Source organism: Populus nigra, chromosome 4 (assembly GCF_951802175.1).
Source record: "Populus nigra chromosome 4, ddPopNigr1.1, whole genome shotgun sequence".
Taxonomy (NCBI): Eukaryota; Viridiplantae; Streptophyta; class Magnoliopsida; order Malpighiales; family Salicaceae; genus Populus; species Populus nigra.
Genome location: NC_084855.1, coordinates 10,118,042 through 10,133,651, shown reverse-complemented (window position 1 = coordinate 10,133,651; position 15,610 = coordinate 10,118,042). Strand labels below are relative to the sequence as shown.

The window sequence follows — 15,610 nt, the reverse complement described above, 5'->3', positions numbered from 1 at the left end:
TATATATATATATATGGCCTGACCTCTTGTGCGGTGAGAGTAGAGCGGGGTTGGAATACAATTGACAGATGACAATTAATGAGCAGTTGAGCACTCAACATATTTGGAAAGGTTGATGCACGTCGTGTTATTATTCCAACTTCGGACTCAAGAAAAAGGCTATGAAAAAAATAAAAAACCTCGTTGAAGTTTGATCCTGGATGTTTTAGCTAAGATGCGAATCAGGAAGGATTTACGCCTTGTTTCCGGATATAATTAAACCGGTTTTTTATTAAATTTAAAATTAAAATTTTTTAGTTTTTTTTATCGTTTTGATGTACTAATATAAAAATATATATTTTTAAATAAATAATATTTTAAAAAATAATATTTATCATATTCAATCAAAAGTCGACAAAAATATATGAGTGTGTGTTTGGCCTTTTCCCAGCACCTCGGATTGGAATGGAGGATGCACAGGATTCGAACAATATTGAATTGGTCGTGGTGGTCCTGCCGCCTTCCTAACTGATGTGAACTTTGCTCATATTCATTCCATAACCACAGCCACAGATATGTATTCTTTGATATCCCAGGTGAATAATCCTATTGGATTAAGAGGTAAAACAGCTATTATCTATATTTACTCCAGCAGTTGTGCCCCGCCCCTTCCCTTTTCTTTTCTTTTTTTTATTTCATGTTCCAATTTATTTCGGCCTAATTTATTAAATGAGATTAAGTTTTAAATTGTGATAAAAATACTAAATTAAAAAGCATGTGATTGAAATATAAAAAAATATATAGCCAATCCCAAAAATCCATGATAATTTTTTTTTATACAAAAATTTTTTTTGTTTATTTTTCAATTCTTGTGTTTGAAAAAGAAAAGAGAAACTCATTATAAAACAACAAAAAAAATAAGAGTTGTTGATTGGCTACAATTCAACAATCAAAAATGAGAATTTTAGTGTTAATGCATTCTTTTATTGAGAGAAGTTCATTGAATATGGTTTTTCATTCTAGATGGGGGGTTGTTTATTTTAGGATGGTTTATATAGTTCATGCTCACAGTAGAAATCAAATTCTGGGTGGCGGCCAAGCAAATGTTCGCATGTTGAGGTTTTTTTTAAAATTTTATTATTTAATATTAAATTTTATTGTTGAGTGTTGTATTTATTATAAATCAGTCATGATATTTTTTTTTTATCATATAACAAAATAAAATAATTAATTCAATATAATAGAGTCCATAACACGAGTGACAAGTTTGACGAGTTGACTATAATTAACCTGACATGTTTCTTTTTTTTTCCCTTGATTTTTGTCTTTGAACTTGTCAAGTTGACAAGATCATATCGAGATAATTTTCATGTAATTTAATTTATAATTCAAGTTAAGCAAGAAGTTAGGTCAAATAATTTTAAATTTGACCTATTATCTTGAGTTTAATAAAGTTTTCTATGATCTAAATATTATTTTTTTATATATATATTTTTAGTCTATACTACAGCGATAACATGGGCGAACAAATTAGTTATCCAAAACACTAATTCTTGCATAGGTTTTAATGTGTTCTAAAACACAAACTTGTTATCTAGATTTGATTTACATTGTTTTTTTTTATTGATTTTTTTTTCAATTTCACCATTGATATATGTTTGATTAAGAATCTGATTTTTTTTTTTGGGTTTGTCTTTGATAGGATCACCTCGATCTCGTGAACCAGGTCATATATCTAAAAGATTAGCCTATGTTGATTTTTATTTTTTAAAAAAAGTATTTTTTTCTCTTTTTTATTTATAAGGCTATCATGATTTCATATCCTATGTCTTATATTTGATTTTTTGACTCAGGTTTGCTACCAGGTTCACTCAAGGCTTTTTCTGTTATCTTTTTTTTTTTGCCTTGACATGTTCTTAAGATTTATATTTTTAAATTGGCTTATAGTAAACTTCTTGATAAGACCTAGATCCAATGTTTCATATATTTCGAGCTTTTTAAGATTTAATTATGTTTAGGATGTTTGTACGGATCTGTTTGGTTTTTATAGATGTTTTCAATCTCACCTCTATGAATTTTTAAATCTTTAAAATTTGATTTTTATTCTTTTAATTGCTATTTATTTTATTCGAGATTATTTTTTATTTTTTTCATTAATTTGCATCCTCCTTAAGTTTTTTCTATCACATTTTATCATCGTTCTTTTTGTTGCTTTTCCAGTTTTTTTTTCTACCAATCTCATTCTTCAAAATGAAAATAGATTGAGAATTATGTTTATCTATTGAATCTGTGTCAAAAATTTAATGGGATGCAACTTTTAGATATTAGATCATATTTAAGAGGTTTACTAATTTTGCTTTGTTTTCTTTTCTTTTTCTAAATTGATGTTTTCTTATTTTTTATCTTTTTTTTATCCTTTTGTTTTGTTATTTTTTTGGTTTAATTCTCTTTTTTAATTTTTTTTTATTATTTTTTTCAGTTTGATTCTATTGTGTTAGCCCTTAATAATTTTTTATATTTCATCCCTGACATTTTTTAATCTATAAATAATCTATCATGCTACAAATGATTTTTAATTTCACCCCTTTTGATTTTTTAATCTTTTAAGTTTGATTCTAGTTCTTTTAATTGCAAATATTTTTATCAGGGATTTTTTTTTCAAATTTCATCCTCATTATGTTTTTTCTTGTCAAATTTTAGCCCTACTTTCTTTTATTTTTCTTGTTTTGCAATTTTTTTATTAATAATTTTTTCAACGATTCTGTCATTCAAAATTAAATTGGATGACATTTAAATTTCTTGATTGATCTCAAATTTATGTTTTAATAAGTTGCAAGTTTTTTAAATTAGATAAGATTTAAAAGGTTTGTCTGAATTTATTTGATTTTTTTTTATTTTTTAAGCAAATATTTTTCATTTTGAAGTTTGACTTTTGTTATTTGACCTTTAGTTAGATTAGTACTGAGTTAATAGGCTTGAGTATAATTTTTTTTTGTATTATTTAAATTATTACTTTAACCAATATTTTTTTTTAAAAATCTATCATTGTTTTTACATGAAAAAAATGTTCAGCTGCATCAAAACATGGTCAACATATAAGTAAAAGTCTACACACATGAAAAGTTGCGAGAGAAACGGTGCTTTTAGTAGTTAGAATTACGCGAAGTGAAATGACCGACCCAACCACACGGCTGAAAAAGAGGAAAGCGTGTTAGTGTTTTTAACACGGTGCAATCCGTGTATTTTTTAATTTTTTATTTAAAATATATTTTTTATATTTTTAAATTGTTTTAATATAATAATATCAAAAATATTTTTTTTAAAAAAATTAAAATTACAACAATCTTTAATCTATTATAAAATTTAAACACAACCATTAAATTAAACATAAAATTCCCTTTTACAACTAAAATTATATAAAAAAATAAAATTGGAACGATTTTAAAATTACATTATTACAGAATACATACGAGGAATCTTTCTTTCTTTGTACTTCTAATAATATATTTATTGCTAGATACTAAAGGGGTGGGTCTTTTGTGAAATTCTCAGCGGTCCACGTGGCCAGGAAGTTATTCTAATTAACTTATACCATCAACCCCCGAACCCCCCCCCCCTCTCTCCTGTATAAATTCGAAGGGAGGCAAAGGCCCATCCTCAACCTCATTTGTCCAAAGCAGTTAATATTTCCCTCCATTATTTTTCTCTCGCTCCGCTCCCCAAGGTATGCCTCTGGATCAGATCTCTCTTTCATTTTCTTCTCTCTGATTCATCTATTCATTGATCAATCTCAGTCTGTTGGTTATATTGAAATGGTATAATAATAATAATACCCAGTTCTCTTCAATTTCGAATTTAAGCAAGCACATTTCATTGATAATTCAGCATGGATCTGCTTCCCTCTCCTCCAATCCACCACCTTTTTGACGTTGCACAGCCCCTGCTTCCTCCTCTCCTATAGATAATTCAAATATACTCCATTGTTAAACAGGGAATGCTGCACCGCAGTTTTTCTAAATCAACCTCTGCCCCTCTCCCTCTGTTATTGTTGTTGTTATTAGATCTTAGTAAGTTAGTATTATTCTTCAGGTTTACTGTTGATCTAACTATCGTCTAGATCCTACCTCCTGTATTCATCTGCAGTAAGTTTTTATTTGATTGATCCAGTGAGAAATCTAAAGCTTCTCCAAGATTTCAATTTATTTATTTTTATTTAATTTCTCAATGCAACCGAACAGACAACTTTATTGAAGTGTCCTCAGGATCTGATCTATCTAGGATTGAACTGAATACGCAGAATCAAATGATATTTTCTTTTTCCTTTTCCTTTTCTTTCCTTTTTAAGTTGTCTGTCTGCCTGTCTGACATTGTGGTGTGCTGTGCTGTTACCTTTGCAGATTCTGCATTCAAAAAACACTAATTAATCGGCACTCATGGGAACTGTTAGTGATGCTGAGAAGAAGCCTGCTGTTATTTTTGTTTTGGGTTAGACCATTTTCTCTTAAAGTTTACTTATAACTGATTGCCTGTCTACTCTTCCATCAATTGTTTTGTAAACCTGAATCGAAAATTGTTGTCATGCCTTAACTCTGTTATTGATAGAGGAGCATAAGATGTTACTGATTGTTGCCCTGTATCGATGTTTGGGTTCTCAAATGATTGCTTCTATCATTAGTCAGTCTCTCCCTTGTCCTCATTTCCTCCTGCATTCTCAAAAAGTTGTTTGTTTTCGATTGATCAGGTGGCCCTGGCAGTGGAAAGGGTACCCAGTGTGCCAATGTTGTTGAACACTTTGGTTACACTCATCTCAGTGCTGGAGATCTTCTTCGAGCAGAAATTAAATCTGGCTCTGAAAATGGGTATGTCTTGCATACTTTTTCTTCTAAGCTGCTCTCTTTACATTTTTTATCTCTATCATTTTTAATGTAATCACTATTTTGCCATGATTACCAAGAAACATGGCAGTTTGAACCCGGGACCACTGTAAGAAGACTTTGGATGCCATATCCTGATAATCAATGTTTCTTTTCTATAAGATTCATTATTCAATTTATCATAATGATGACAGGGAATAAATTCTCAAGCCGCTTATTATTTTACCCTTTTATTTCAGTTTTCTTGACTAAAGTTTATTTTTTATTATTATTATTGGTGGCATTCTGATGTAGGATGACTTTGAATTTGCGCCCCACAGAAATTTACGATGAGTAGGGTATGGTTTATACAAAATCTAGGCAGATCAGAAAATTGTTTTTCGATGAAATTGGGCATGCCACTATAGCAAGAGTAATTTAGAAGTAGAAGAAGAAGAAGAAGAAAGTACTTTTAGAAAAGAGAAATAGAAGGAAAACTATTAGGCTGCAGTCCTTACTGAATCAAATACTCGTAATTCATTGTCAAGGTCCTTATCATTGCATATACTGGTGCTACATTTATAGGCACCAAAAGCTGTCAAAGGGCTAAACTAGATAGGAAACTGAAATTCAAATAGGAAAGGGAAAAGGAAAACCATAATTAGCAGCAAGCCATGTAATTAATGTTTTCATTTCCTGAATAAAGTAAGATTCACAACCAGTACTACAGAATTTAAAATAAAATTAAAGCGATTCATGGATCTGTATCACATGGATCGTGTAAGTTTTTCCTTCTCTCATTTGTGGTTAGGTTTCAGTAATTTGATCACCCCCTGCCCCGCCTTATCTCAATGATGTCTCATATTGAATGAATAATTATATTGGAATACCTAATGGGAGTTTTTATATTTATGTATTCTTAAAGTTGGTGGTGTGGGGTGTTGATCTCTACCAAATCATTCAATATCTTTCTTGATAGGAATGTAGGGACCTTTTGGATTTGATCTATCAAATGATTGGTAATTTTTCTGTGACTGTCCTATGTGTTCCATGTAGTCAGATCCTTAATAAGTTGTTTGGTTCGCCTCTGAAGTTTTAATCTCAAAATATGCTTTCCATCAAGTGCATGTATTCTCTGCACTTGGTGTGTGGATATGGATTCATGGTGGCGTCTATGTGCCTTCATGTAATTTTCCATTTGGTCCTGTGGTGCTACGTGTTAGATTTTGGAACTTCTATGATGTCTGCATTTTTTTGTTTGACCTTATCACTGAACACTTGGTTATCTTGTTCCTCGTGGTCTACAGAACCATGATTCAGAACATGATTAAGGAGGGAAAGATAGTGCCTTCAGAGGTAACAATAAAGCTCCTCCAAAAAGCAATGCAGGAAAGTGGAAATGACAAATTTCTGATTGATGGTTTTCCCCGCAATGAGGAAAACCGAGCTGCGTTTGAGGCTGTTGTAAGTTATCTACACAATTCTCTATGTGTAGCTTGAGTGGTAAAGAGAGAAAGTGACTGGTAAAGGTCTTAGGCTCGAATCTTATGAAACTCTTTTTTCAATAAAGTTATTCCCAATATCTGGGTGCGTGCGCGCGCGCGCACGCGTGCTAAAGCTCTCTGCTTGGTTTGAATAGTGTTTGTAGCGTAATAATGATTCAGAGGGCATGTCTCCTGAAGATAAAATTTCAGGTTTATTTTATTAAATGCTGAATTATGTTTTCTATCCAGACCAAAATTGAACCAGCATTTGTCCTGTTCTTTAATTGTCCTGAAGAGGAGATGGAGAGGCGCATTTTGAGCAGGAACCAGGTTGGATTACTGTGACTGCTCTTTCTATAATATACTTGGACATAACATATCTCTTATGGAGGTCACATTCATATTCTTTATTGGTTCATTTTTCTCATCTCATGTGCTAATGTATCTTTATTCTGCGATTCTTTTCTTTTCTGGGGTAATGAAGGGAAGAGAAGATGATAACATTGAAACTATAAGGAAGCGGTTTAATGTTTTTCTAGAGTCCAGTCTTCCTGTGGTTGAGTACTATGGCTCAAAGGGGAAAGTTAGGAAGGTAATATGTTTATGCAATTGTTTGTATATTGCAATGCATATTGCTTGATTAATTTAACCATTTCTTTGCATTGAGCCCTCAGGTTGATGCGGCAAAGTCTGTTGAAGAGGTTTTTGAGGCAGTTAAAGCCATCTTTACACCAAAAGAGGAGAAGGTAAAGCACCATAGCTATGCTATCTTGTAGGCATTTCATTATGAATGGAGAGTCAAATCTTGATCAAAGAATACATTTTAGTTTCTGAATATACCATTAGAAATGTGAGCTGAATCAAGCTTTGTTTTCTATCGGTGCAGAATGAGATGCATATTATTTTATTGCCATGACTTATTCGACATGCATTTTGTGGCATGAATATTAGCAGTTGATTGTTTATGATAGATTTCAGCCCATGTATTGAAAATAACCTCACATTAAAAGTCAGCCTATATGCTTCCTTCAAGAAGCCTTTGCAAACCTTTAGTTTCTTGATAGGATCTATAGTTGCCATCCAATTACCTTTTATTTCCCGGGTGCTGAATGCAATCAGGATTCTTCTAAAAGGTGTGTGCATGCGTGTGACAAAGCATAGAACTTAGAAGGAACATTTGTTGTGCAAGTTTGAGGCTTGCAAAGGCATTCTTAATGCAACAATGCTTACTTTCATAGCACCGTTTTGGACCCTCCAGGAATGCTCAAGTGAGATGAATACTGAGTAATGACCTTTATGTGGCCAGATACGATGTGAATGCATGCAATATATACATCCTAGCATATAAAACAAGAAATTGCGTGTGTGATCTTGAACTTTGCCATAGGATATAGGGAAGAACTTTCATTTTCTGATACATATGGCCCACCAGTAACAGAAACTTCTCTTGAACATAACAAAAAGGTAATTCAATGTTCATAGAGATATCATGAACTCAGGTTTTATGGAAAAGGAATAAAAAATTGAAGACAATTCAAGTATGGAGAAAATAATGCTTAGGAATCATATGGAAATACAAAATGGGCTGCTGTATTAATAATGGTCTGTTCGTGAAATTTCTGCACAATAAACTAAATTTCTTATGCTCAACAGGTAATTGCTGCATAATTTGTAGTTTCAACAGGTAATTGCTGCATAATTTGTGGTTTCAACAGGAAAATTTATATTGACATGACCCTGCAATATTTGGCTTTTGATAACACCTTTTCCTAGTGTTTTAGTTTATTTCTTAAAATTGTAAACATACAAGCATGAGGAACAAAATGAAGATCATGATGTGGATTATACTTGTGGTGATTGCAGGTTGCTGTTTAGGGGTTTCCTTTGTACCAGATATATCAAACTGAATATCTACTAAGGTAATTATTCTCTGATTTAGATCTATAAACATTCTACTTACTGATGTTTTTGTTCACGTGTGCCACTTGAAATGCTTGAATTCACCATTGAAATCTGAAGTGGGTCAGTGCTGTGTGAAGCATTACCAGATTTGGAGATTTAATTGGGAATTATATTGTTTCTTACATCATGGATATCCTTAAACCAAGTTGGTTCCTTCCCAGTTCAATGCATCCCCAAACTAGCAATTTTTTGCATTATCCTTATTTGCATCAATGAATAAAGAAGTCCTATGGTGCTCCTGTTGTTTGTGAATTCTGCAATTGAACCTCATGAAGATCTTTTTTATTTCGAGTTCATGGACGAAGACTTCCAAGATATTCCATAAAATAATAAATGATAAGCTGCCATATTCATAGAGTAGTGAATGATAAGCTTTTAACCTAAAGGTTACTTCAACAAATTATGTGCGAGTACTTGGTTTGTCAAATTGTCTCTGTGTGTTTGTAGGTTTGTAGATCTTGCATTACATCTTTCATCAACTAGCATCTTTACCGTATTGTAATTAACAGAATTTATTCTCTTTCTCAGGTGATAATCTCTTATGGTTGGCTTGCTTTGTACTTTATTGGGAAGGTACAGTTTATTGTGCGGACTTTTCTGCCACATGTTTGCATCTTATCATAGCAGGTTTAGTTTATGTCATGAGGTATTTACCTCTATATTCTTGTTCCTGTGACTGGTTTCTAATAAGAAATAGTAATAGAGCACTAATAATGTTACTTTTCCCCTTTGAGCTACAATTCTCTCCTTTAGTCCACTTCTTTTTTTCTCTTGTTTAATTTGCCTTGTAAGGGTGATACCTAAAAGGCATTGGTTAAGAAGCAGCAATTATGAAATATAATTACAATCCAGTTTACAGTTTGGTGATTTGATTTCTAATCTGAAATCTTCACCCAGTCAATCCCAGATGGATGCGTGAAATAATAATAATAATTATAAGAAGAAGAACATCGAATTGGCTGCTTGTAAATGCTACTTTGAGAGTAATTATGATTGGATGTTCAGTAAGAAGTCATTTTTTGTTGGCAATTACAAATAATTTTTTTCCAAGTATTATAGATCTGCTCAATGCAGACATGAACAGAGTGATGCCGTTGCGATCCATGGACTTACAGAAATCTGATAAATTTGTGCTGGGTCTGAGGAGCTCATTGTCCTTTTGATTAGAGAAATAACTTACTGTTTTCCATATATTATCATGAATGACCTCATTGTATTTGATTTACATTTGTCCCATTTGATCATGCTACGTATGGCTGCAACACATTGGCTTAAAATATCTTAATTTCCAGCTGCTTCAAACAATCTAGTACTCGTTTGTTTTTGCGCGGTGGCTGTTGTTAAAAAGAATTGATTTTTTATTAGTATTTTTAAATTAATAATTAATGAAAGAAAAATAATATAGCTCAAGGTGGGTCTCTCAATGAATCATTAAGGAAAAAAATAAATTAACCTGCTCCAAATTGCAGTATACTGAGAATTAATCTTAGCTGCAAGGGACATCAAAAAGGGAGGCGATGCATGTCAAAAGAGTAGCTAGCTTGCCGTCTCAACAATAAGGAAACATTTTGTGAGGCGGGCTGGGCTGGTAGAGATACAAAGAGTCTAATTTTTTTGTTTTTCTAATATTTATTTTTAACAGCTTACGGGATGATCCACTTGGAAAAAAGAAAAGAAATGAAAAAACTTGCTAGATAAAAGATAAGCAGAGATTGTTCCCTGTAAATTTAATAGACTTAAGCCCGGTGCGCAAATAGAAATCAGCAGGGGCTTGATCTGGGCTTAGTCCCAAGCAAAGAACGTATAGTCGGACCAGCATTTTTTGTAGTTCAAGCAAGACACATGATCCTTGCTGTTTATGGTTTGTTTTAAATTCTTCTATTAGCAAGGCCCAGCTAGTTGTTTGAAGGGAAGCATTAAAATTAAAATTAAAAAAAAAAAAAACTAACTGACATCAACGTTTCACCGTGCCATGTGACAGAGAATATCTTGGATCCGCACAATATTTCTTCTTCTTTTTTAATTTTTTTTCCACTTTGATCCTTTAATTTGTTTTTTCTTTTTAATCAGATAGTTTACCTTTTTATGGGATTAGACATAAAGATCCTTTAACTTTAAAACCCGTCTTCTTATCTAATTCATGTTTAAAATTAAATAATATAGAAATTATTTTAAATAAATAAAAAAATCACCTCCTTCTCTGTTTATTTTAACAGCACCCCCAATCAAGGTAATAGTAATTGCAATGTGCAATGATTTTCTACTTCTATTACTATCAAGCTACAGCACTCGAATTTATTTATTTCAATGGGGAACATCGGGGGCAATCAATTTCTCTTAGATTAATTCTACCTACTTTATTTTTTATCCACGCTACCAAATAAGAATAATATATTCAGAATTAATATCAATTAATCATCACCATCATCAAATCAAACAGATAAGATATGTTGGGCAACTTGGGTTGCCTGAGAGTGAATTGAACATGTTATCCATGATTTGCAATACGGGTAGCAATTAATGAATTAATCTAAACATGATAAAAGAAAGAATTATTGCACTAGATGTTCCACACTGAAATAAATAAATAAATAAATTCGAGTGCTGTCGCTGCTATGATTGCACATACAATCATTTTTTGTAGTGTACCTGAGGCCGAGAGCCCCACCCTTGCCTTTCTTCCTACAAAATAAACAATGGGAGGGAGGAGCCGAGCAATTCCTGAATCTCGTGTTTACTTATTTATACACGGCTGGATCACCGAGCGATCACCTCCGTCCCTCAACAGCACCGCCTTCTCTCTCACACGCACAGATTTGACAATGCAGATTCTTTTTCTTCTGCTTGTGTCGCTGCTACTCGCCTGCATCTTGAAATTTATACACTCGGTGATGTGGGTTCCATGGCGAATCCAGGTCCATTTCAGAAGGCAAGGCATAAATGGCCCTAGCTACCGTCTACTCTTAGGGAACGCGCCTGAGTTTGGTCGTCTATTTAGCGAAGCACGGTCAAAGCCAATGCCTTTTAACCACGATGTGGTGCCTCGAGTGGCCCCATTTTACCATGAGTGGTCGCGCAAGTACGGGAAGACGTTCCTCTATTGGTTCGGAACCAAGCCCACGTTGGCTATATCAGACCCTGATATGATTAAAGAGGTTCTCATGAACACGGGTGATGGGTCGTTTGAGAAAGCACGAAATAACCCCCTGGCAAAGCTGCTCTTTGGACAGGGACTTATTGGGCTCAACGGTGATGAGTGGGCTCATCATAGGAGGATCGCAAATCAGGCTTTCATGATCGAGCGAGTTAAGGTAAAAAGCAATGCGCAAACAAATCAAGCTTTCAAGATGGAATTCTTTCTTTAAGAAAAAAAAAAAGAGAGAGTAAGAAATACGGGTCTTATTACATTTATAAATATAATTATAATTATGGATTGAAATGATAAAGTGTGTGTTTAGTAACATGGTGGAAGGTGTTTTTAAAAATATTTTTAATTTAAGAATATATTAAAATAATATTTTTTATATTTTTTTTCTTTTTAACACCAATATATTAAACTCATAAAATAATATCTAAAAAAGCATTAAATCGATTAAGAGACAAATTCCTATTAAATATATTTGTAACATTATCTTGCTTGTGCTTGTGCGTGTGTGATTATTATTCATGTTACATCGCGAGTCTGATTATTTTTTTAAGTGTAAGAAATATCTAAGTATTACTAACATGTTTTCTAATAGAAAAAATCTAAACTGTATGAGGGTTGACCCGATAAATTTGATAGGTCCAAAGACAATTCAAGAAACCGTTAAAAACATGATTTTACTAAAAACAAATTCAAAAAAATATTTTTTTAAAAAAATATTGAGATGAAAACATATTAAATCAATTAAGATCAATTAGAGTTAACATGTCAAACCCCTTACCTTGTTAATGAGACCAAGATAATCTTACAAAAAACATATATCAAAAAAATTATGAAGCTTAATTTCAAATTAAACAAATATTGAAAGATGAAATTGAGAAAAAAATTAACTAAAAAAAGAACAAAAAAACTCGAGTTAACTTGCATCCCAGGTAAACATAAGAACATGATAAACAAATTTAATATTGAAGGATGTAATTAAAAAAAAATAACACAAGTTAACTCATCAAAATCGTGATCTAAGTAATGAGACCGAAAAAAATTATGAAGTTTAATTCTAAATAAAACAATTATTGAAAGATGAAATTAAGAGAAAAATCAACTAAAAAAGACAAAAAACTCGAGTTAATTCTTTAAATCTGCAACTCGAGTCATGAGATCGGGATAAATAAATTCGATATTAAACAATATAAATGAAAAAAGAAAAGCTAAATCTGAAAAAATTGTTAGGATGGGAACAATTAATTCCCCACCTCAATTAATTTACGTGTGTGTATGTCTGTGTTCAATTGGACACACGTAAACGTACATAGTAATAAGTAATTGAAGTTGGATGGTTAAAAATAAATATTTTTCATAGTGCTGGGTACCAGGAATTGTTGCAAGCACAGAGAATATGCTAACCAAATGGGAGGAAATAAGAGGAGGCAGAGATGAATTTGAGATGGATGTGATGGATGATCTTCAGGACCTGTCAGCAGACGTTATATCCAAGACGGCTTTTGGGAGCAACTATGAAGAAGGGCGGCGTGTGTTTGGGTTGCAGGAACAACAAAAGTACCTTGCCTTCCAGGCTTTAGGAAATGCGTATATTCCAGGGTTCAGGTGAATGGTGATTATTATTTATTTTGCTTCTTCTTTTTCTGTGTCGGTCAAAAGTCATTGCTTAAATCATCTTTCCATGTACATTTCTAAGATGGTGAGTTTTGATGCACATAAAATTATCCAGGCAGGTTATGAAAGTAATGTAAGAAAGCTAAGACAAGAACAATAATTAATTAATGACGAATTTTGATGTTTAAAGCTGTCAACTGCAACTCGGAGTGACTGTTTGGCAAAGGGGCTTTAATGGTAGTTTATATATGGCTTCCCTAATTTCATCATAAAGGGAAAATGAAGCTGTGTCTCTAGGACATTGCAGCTGTCATGTGGCATGCCGATCCTTTATAACTTGAATTTTGATACAGTATTCTTTTTCAATAAACTCAAATAGGCAATGAAAAGAAAAATCTGAAGTGTTATTTTTGCTGCTTGTACATTTTGTCATTTTCCATTGCCAAGTGGCTTTGTGATTCAGTCTCGGTTTCATCTGTCTGTGTGCAGGTTTTTGCCCACCAAGAAGAACAGAGAGAGGTGGAGAATAGAGAAGGAAACTCGTGAAGCAATAAAGAACCTGATCAAGACCAATAACAGAGTTAAAGAAAATTCAAAAAATCTACTTTGTTTACTTACGTCTTCGTATAAAAACGGAGATGGCAGGGAAGAGACATTAGGGGTTGAGGATGTTGTAAATGAATGCAAAACATTCTACTTCGCAGGAAAGGAAACGACTGCCGATCTTGTGACTTGGGCACTTCTCCTTTTAGCATTGCATCAAGAATGGCAAGATAAGGCACGGGAAGAAGTGTTCAGTGTCTATGGAAGGAAGGAGCTTCCAGTTGCAGAGAAGTTAAATGACCTCAAGATTGTAAGTTTGATTCCTTGCTTATGTGCCTAGTTTGATTGTAAGTTAAATGACCTCAAGATTGTAAGTTTGATTCCTTGCTTATGTGCCTAGTTTGACATATTGTGTCGGAAAAGGTCCAGGCGCTTTAAAGGAATATTAGCAGCCTAGAAATATGGATAGTTCTAGATCTGGTCCAAGATGAATGTTGCAGGGCATTTATTGAAACCATTGAATTGGGAATATGGTGAAGTAGCTCCAAGGTGGGGAACTGCACAGTAAATAAAGAAATGAAATCAAAGAATAAGATACACAAGGAAAAAGTATATAATGTCTATCACATGACATGAATGCAGATGTTGATCAGCGATTCATGTTTATTTAAGCATCAGCAATATATAATGGTAATGGTCGTTCTTGGTAATTTTCTTGCAGGTGAATTTGATACTCAATGAAACGCTGCGGCTTTACCCTCCAGTTCTGATGTTGATGCGGCAAACATCTAAGAAGGTTAGGTTGGGAGCAATCGACATTCCTGCTGATACACAGCTTTATTTGCCTTTGCCTGCTGTCCAGCATGAGACTGAAATATGGGGAGAAGATGCTAATGAGTTCAACCCCTTGAGATTCAACAAGTCTCGAAAGCACTTGGCTTCATTTTTCCCGTTTGCGCTAGGCCCTAGAATTTGTGTTGGTCAAAGTTTGGCGATTATGGAGGCAAAAATTGCCCTAACCATGATAATAAGGCAGTACTCTTTGGCCGTGTCACCCACTTATATTCACGCTCCAAACCTCTTTATAAGCATGCAGCCTCAATACGGTGCGCAGATCCTCTTTCGCAAGATTTCAAACTGAAAATTCGCGAGGCACGAGGCTCATTGTTGTTGGTGCATAAGCAATTTTAATATTTAGTACTGCTGCTTCTCTTCTTGTAAATCTGGAACTGAAAAGATTTATCTATGTTTGGTATGTTTCCGCTGATAGCACCACAGGACCAAAGGATGGTTGCAGGTGGAAAATGTTTTGTGCGGTATGCTTGTTTTATTTGCCGGAAATGAAATTGCGTTTTATCATGTGCTCTGTTGAAGTGGAACTTTCTATCACATGAACTGAAAATCGTCAAGAGCCGATGTTTGGTCGTGGTCGATCATGTTGTTCTCATCTCATGTAAGAAGATGGGAATTTAAACTCCTATAACATGAGAATGGTGAGAGCGGATTATATATGATCGGAAACTCGTCAGAGATTCTCCATGGGAAATTGGAAGCGAGGTCAGCAAAGCTACATGACCACTTCACTCCTCCTACAGTAGTTCCTACCCTTAGCACATGGTCAAGAAAGCATGCAAGACATACTTGTACTGGCCGGGTTGGGAATTGGAGACCAGGGTACGATTACGGAGGTTCTAATGAGTACTACTGAGTCATTCGAGAGGCTTGATGGAGACCTTAATTTTGTCAAAACAGCTCATGGGAGACGGGCTTACCGAGCTCAGAGGCGAAAAATGATCACTGACGATGCCTTGAACACGGAGCAGGTGAAGATGAACTGAACTTTTGGGAGACACTGACTTGACGTGACCTCTCGGTCGACATTATATCCAGAACAGTTTTTGGAAGTAGTTTCGAAGAGAGAAAACGCATTTTTGAGTTACAAGAACAACAATGGCTTCTTGGCTTTCTTTCCCTGGATAGTCTCTGCATCCCAGGGTTTAGGTATTGAAACTCGCACAGTTCTTATTGAT

General features: G+C 33.8%; 2 protein-coding genes across 4 annotated transcripts; both read left to right on the top strand.

Annotated features, from left to right (window-relative positions):
* Positions 1-3,583: 3,583 nt before the first annotated feature.
* LOC133692602 (UMP-CMP kinase 3-like) lies at positions 3,584-9,018 on the top strand. 3 transcript variants are annotated; one of them, XR_009841962.1, is made up of 10 exons: positions 3,584-3,703; positions 4,377-4,464; positions 4,721-4,838; positions 6,140-6,296; positions 6,566-6,646; positions 6,801-6,908; positions 6,991-7,062; positions 7,970-8,000; positions 8,180-8,235; positions 8,807-9,018. XR_009841962.1 is itself a non-coding variant. In XM_062113673.1 (9 exons), exons 2-8 carry the CDS (start codon positions 4,413-4,415, stop codon positions 8,189-8,191), a joined length of 600 nt encoding a protein of 199 aa, XP_061969657.1. In that variant the 5' UTR covers positions 3,584-3,703; positions 4,377-4,412; the 3' UTR covers positions 8,192-8,235; positions 8,807-9,018. The 3 variants fall into 3 exon arrangements, 2 of the variants coding, with proteins under 2 accessions (XP_061969657.1, XP_061969656.1); XM_062113673.1 differs by lacking the exon at positions 7,970-8,000; XM_062113672.1 differs by lacking the exons at positions 7,970-8,000; positions 8,180-8,235; positions 8,807-9,018 and having other exon boundaries at positions 6,991-7,828.
* A 153-nt stretch (positions 9,019-9,171) lies between these two features.
* Positions 9,172-14,939, top strand: LOC133692601 (cytochrome P450 734A1-like). The gene is made up of 4 exons (XM_062113671.1): positions 9,172-11,589; positions 12,784-13,028; positions 13,527-13,890; positions 14,302-14,939. The coding sequence occupies exons 1-4, from the start codon at positions 10,975-10,977 to the stop codon at positions 14,719-14,721; spliced, it is 1,644 nt and encodes a 547-aa protein (XP_061969655.1). The 5' UTR covers positions 9,172-10,974; the 3' UTR covers positions 14,722-14,939.
* Positions 14,940-15,610: the final 671 nt, after the last annotated feature.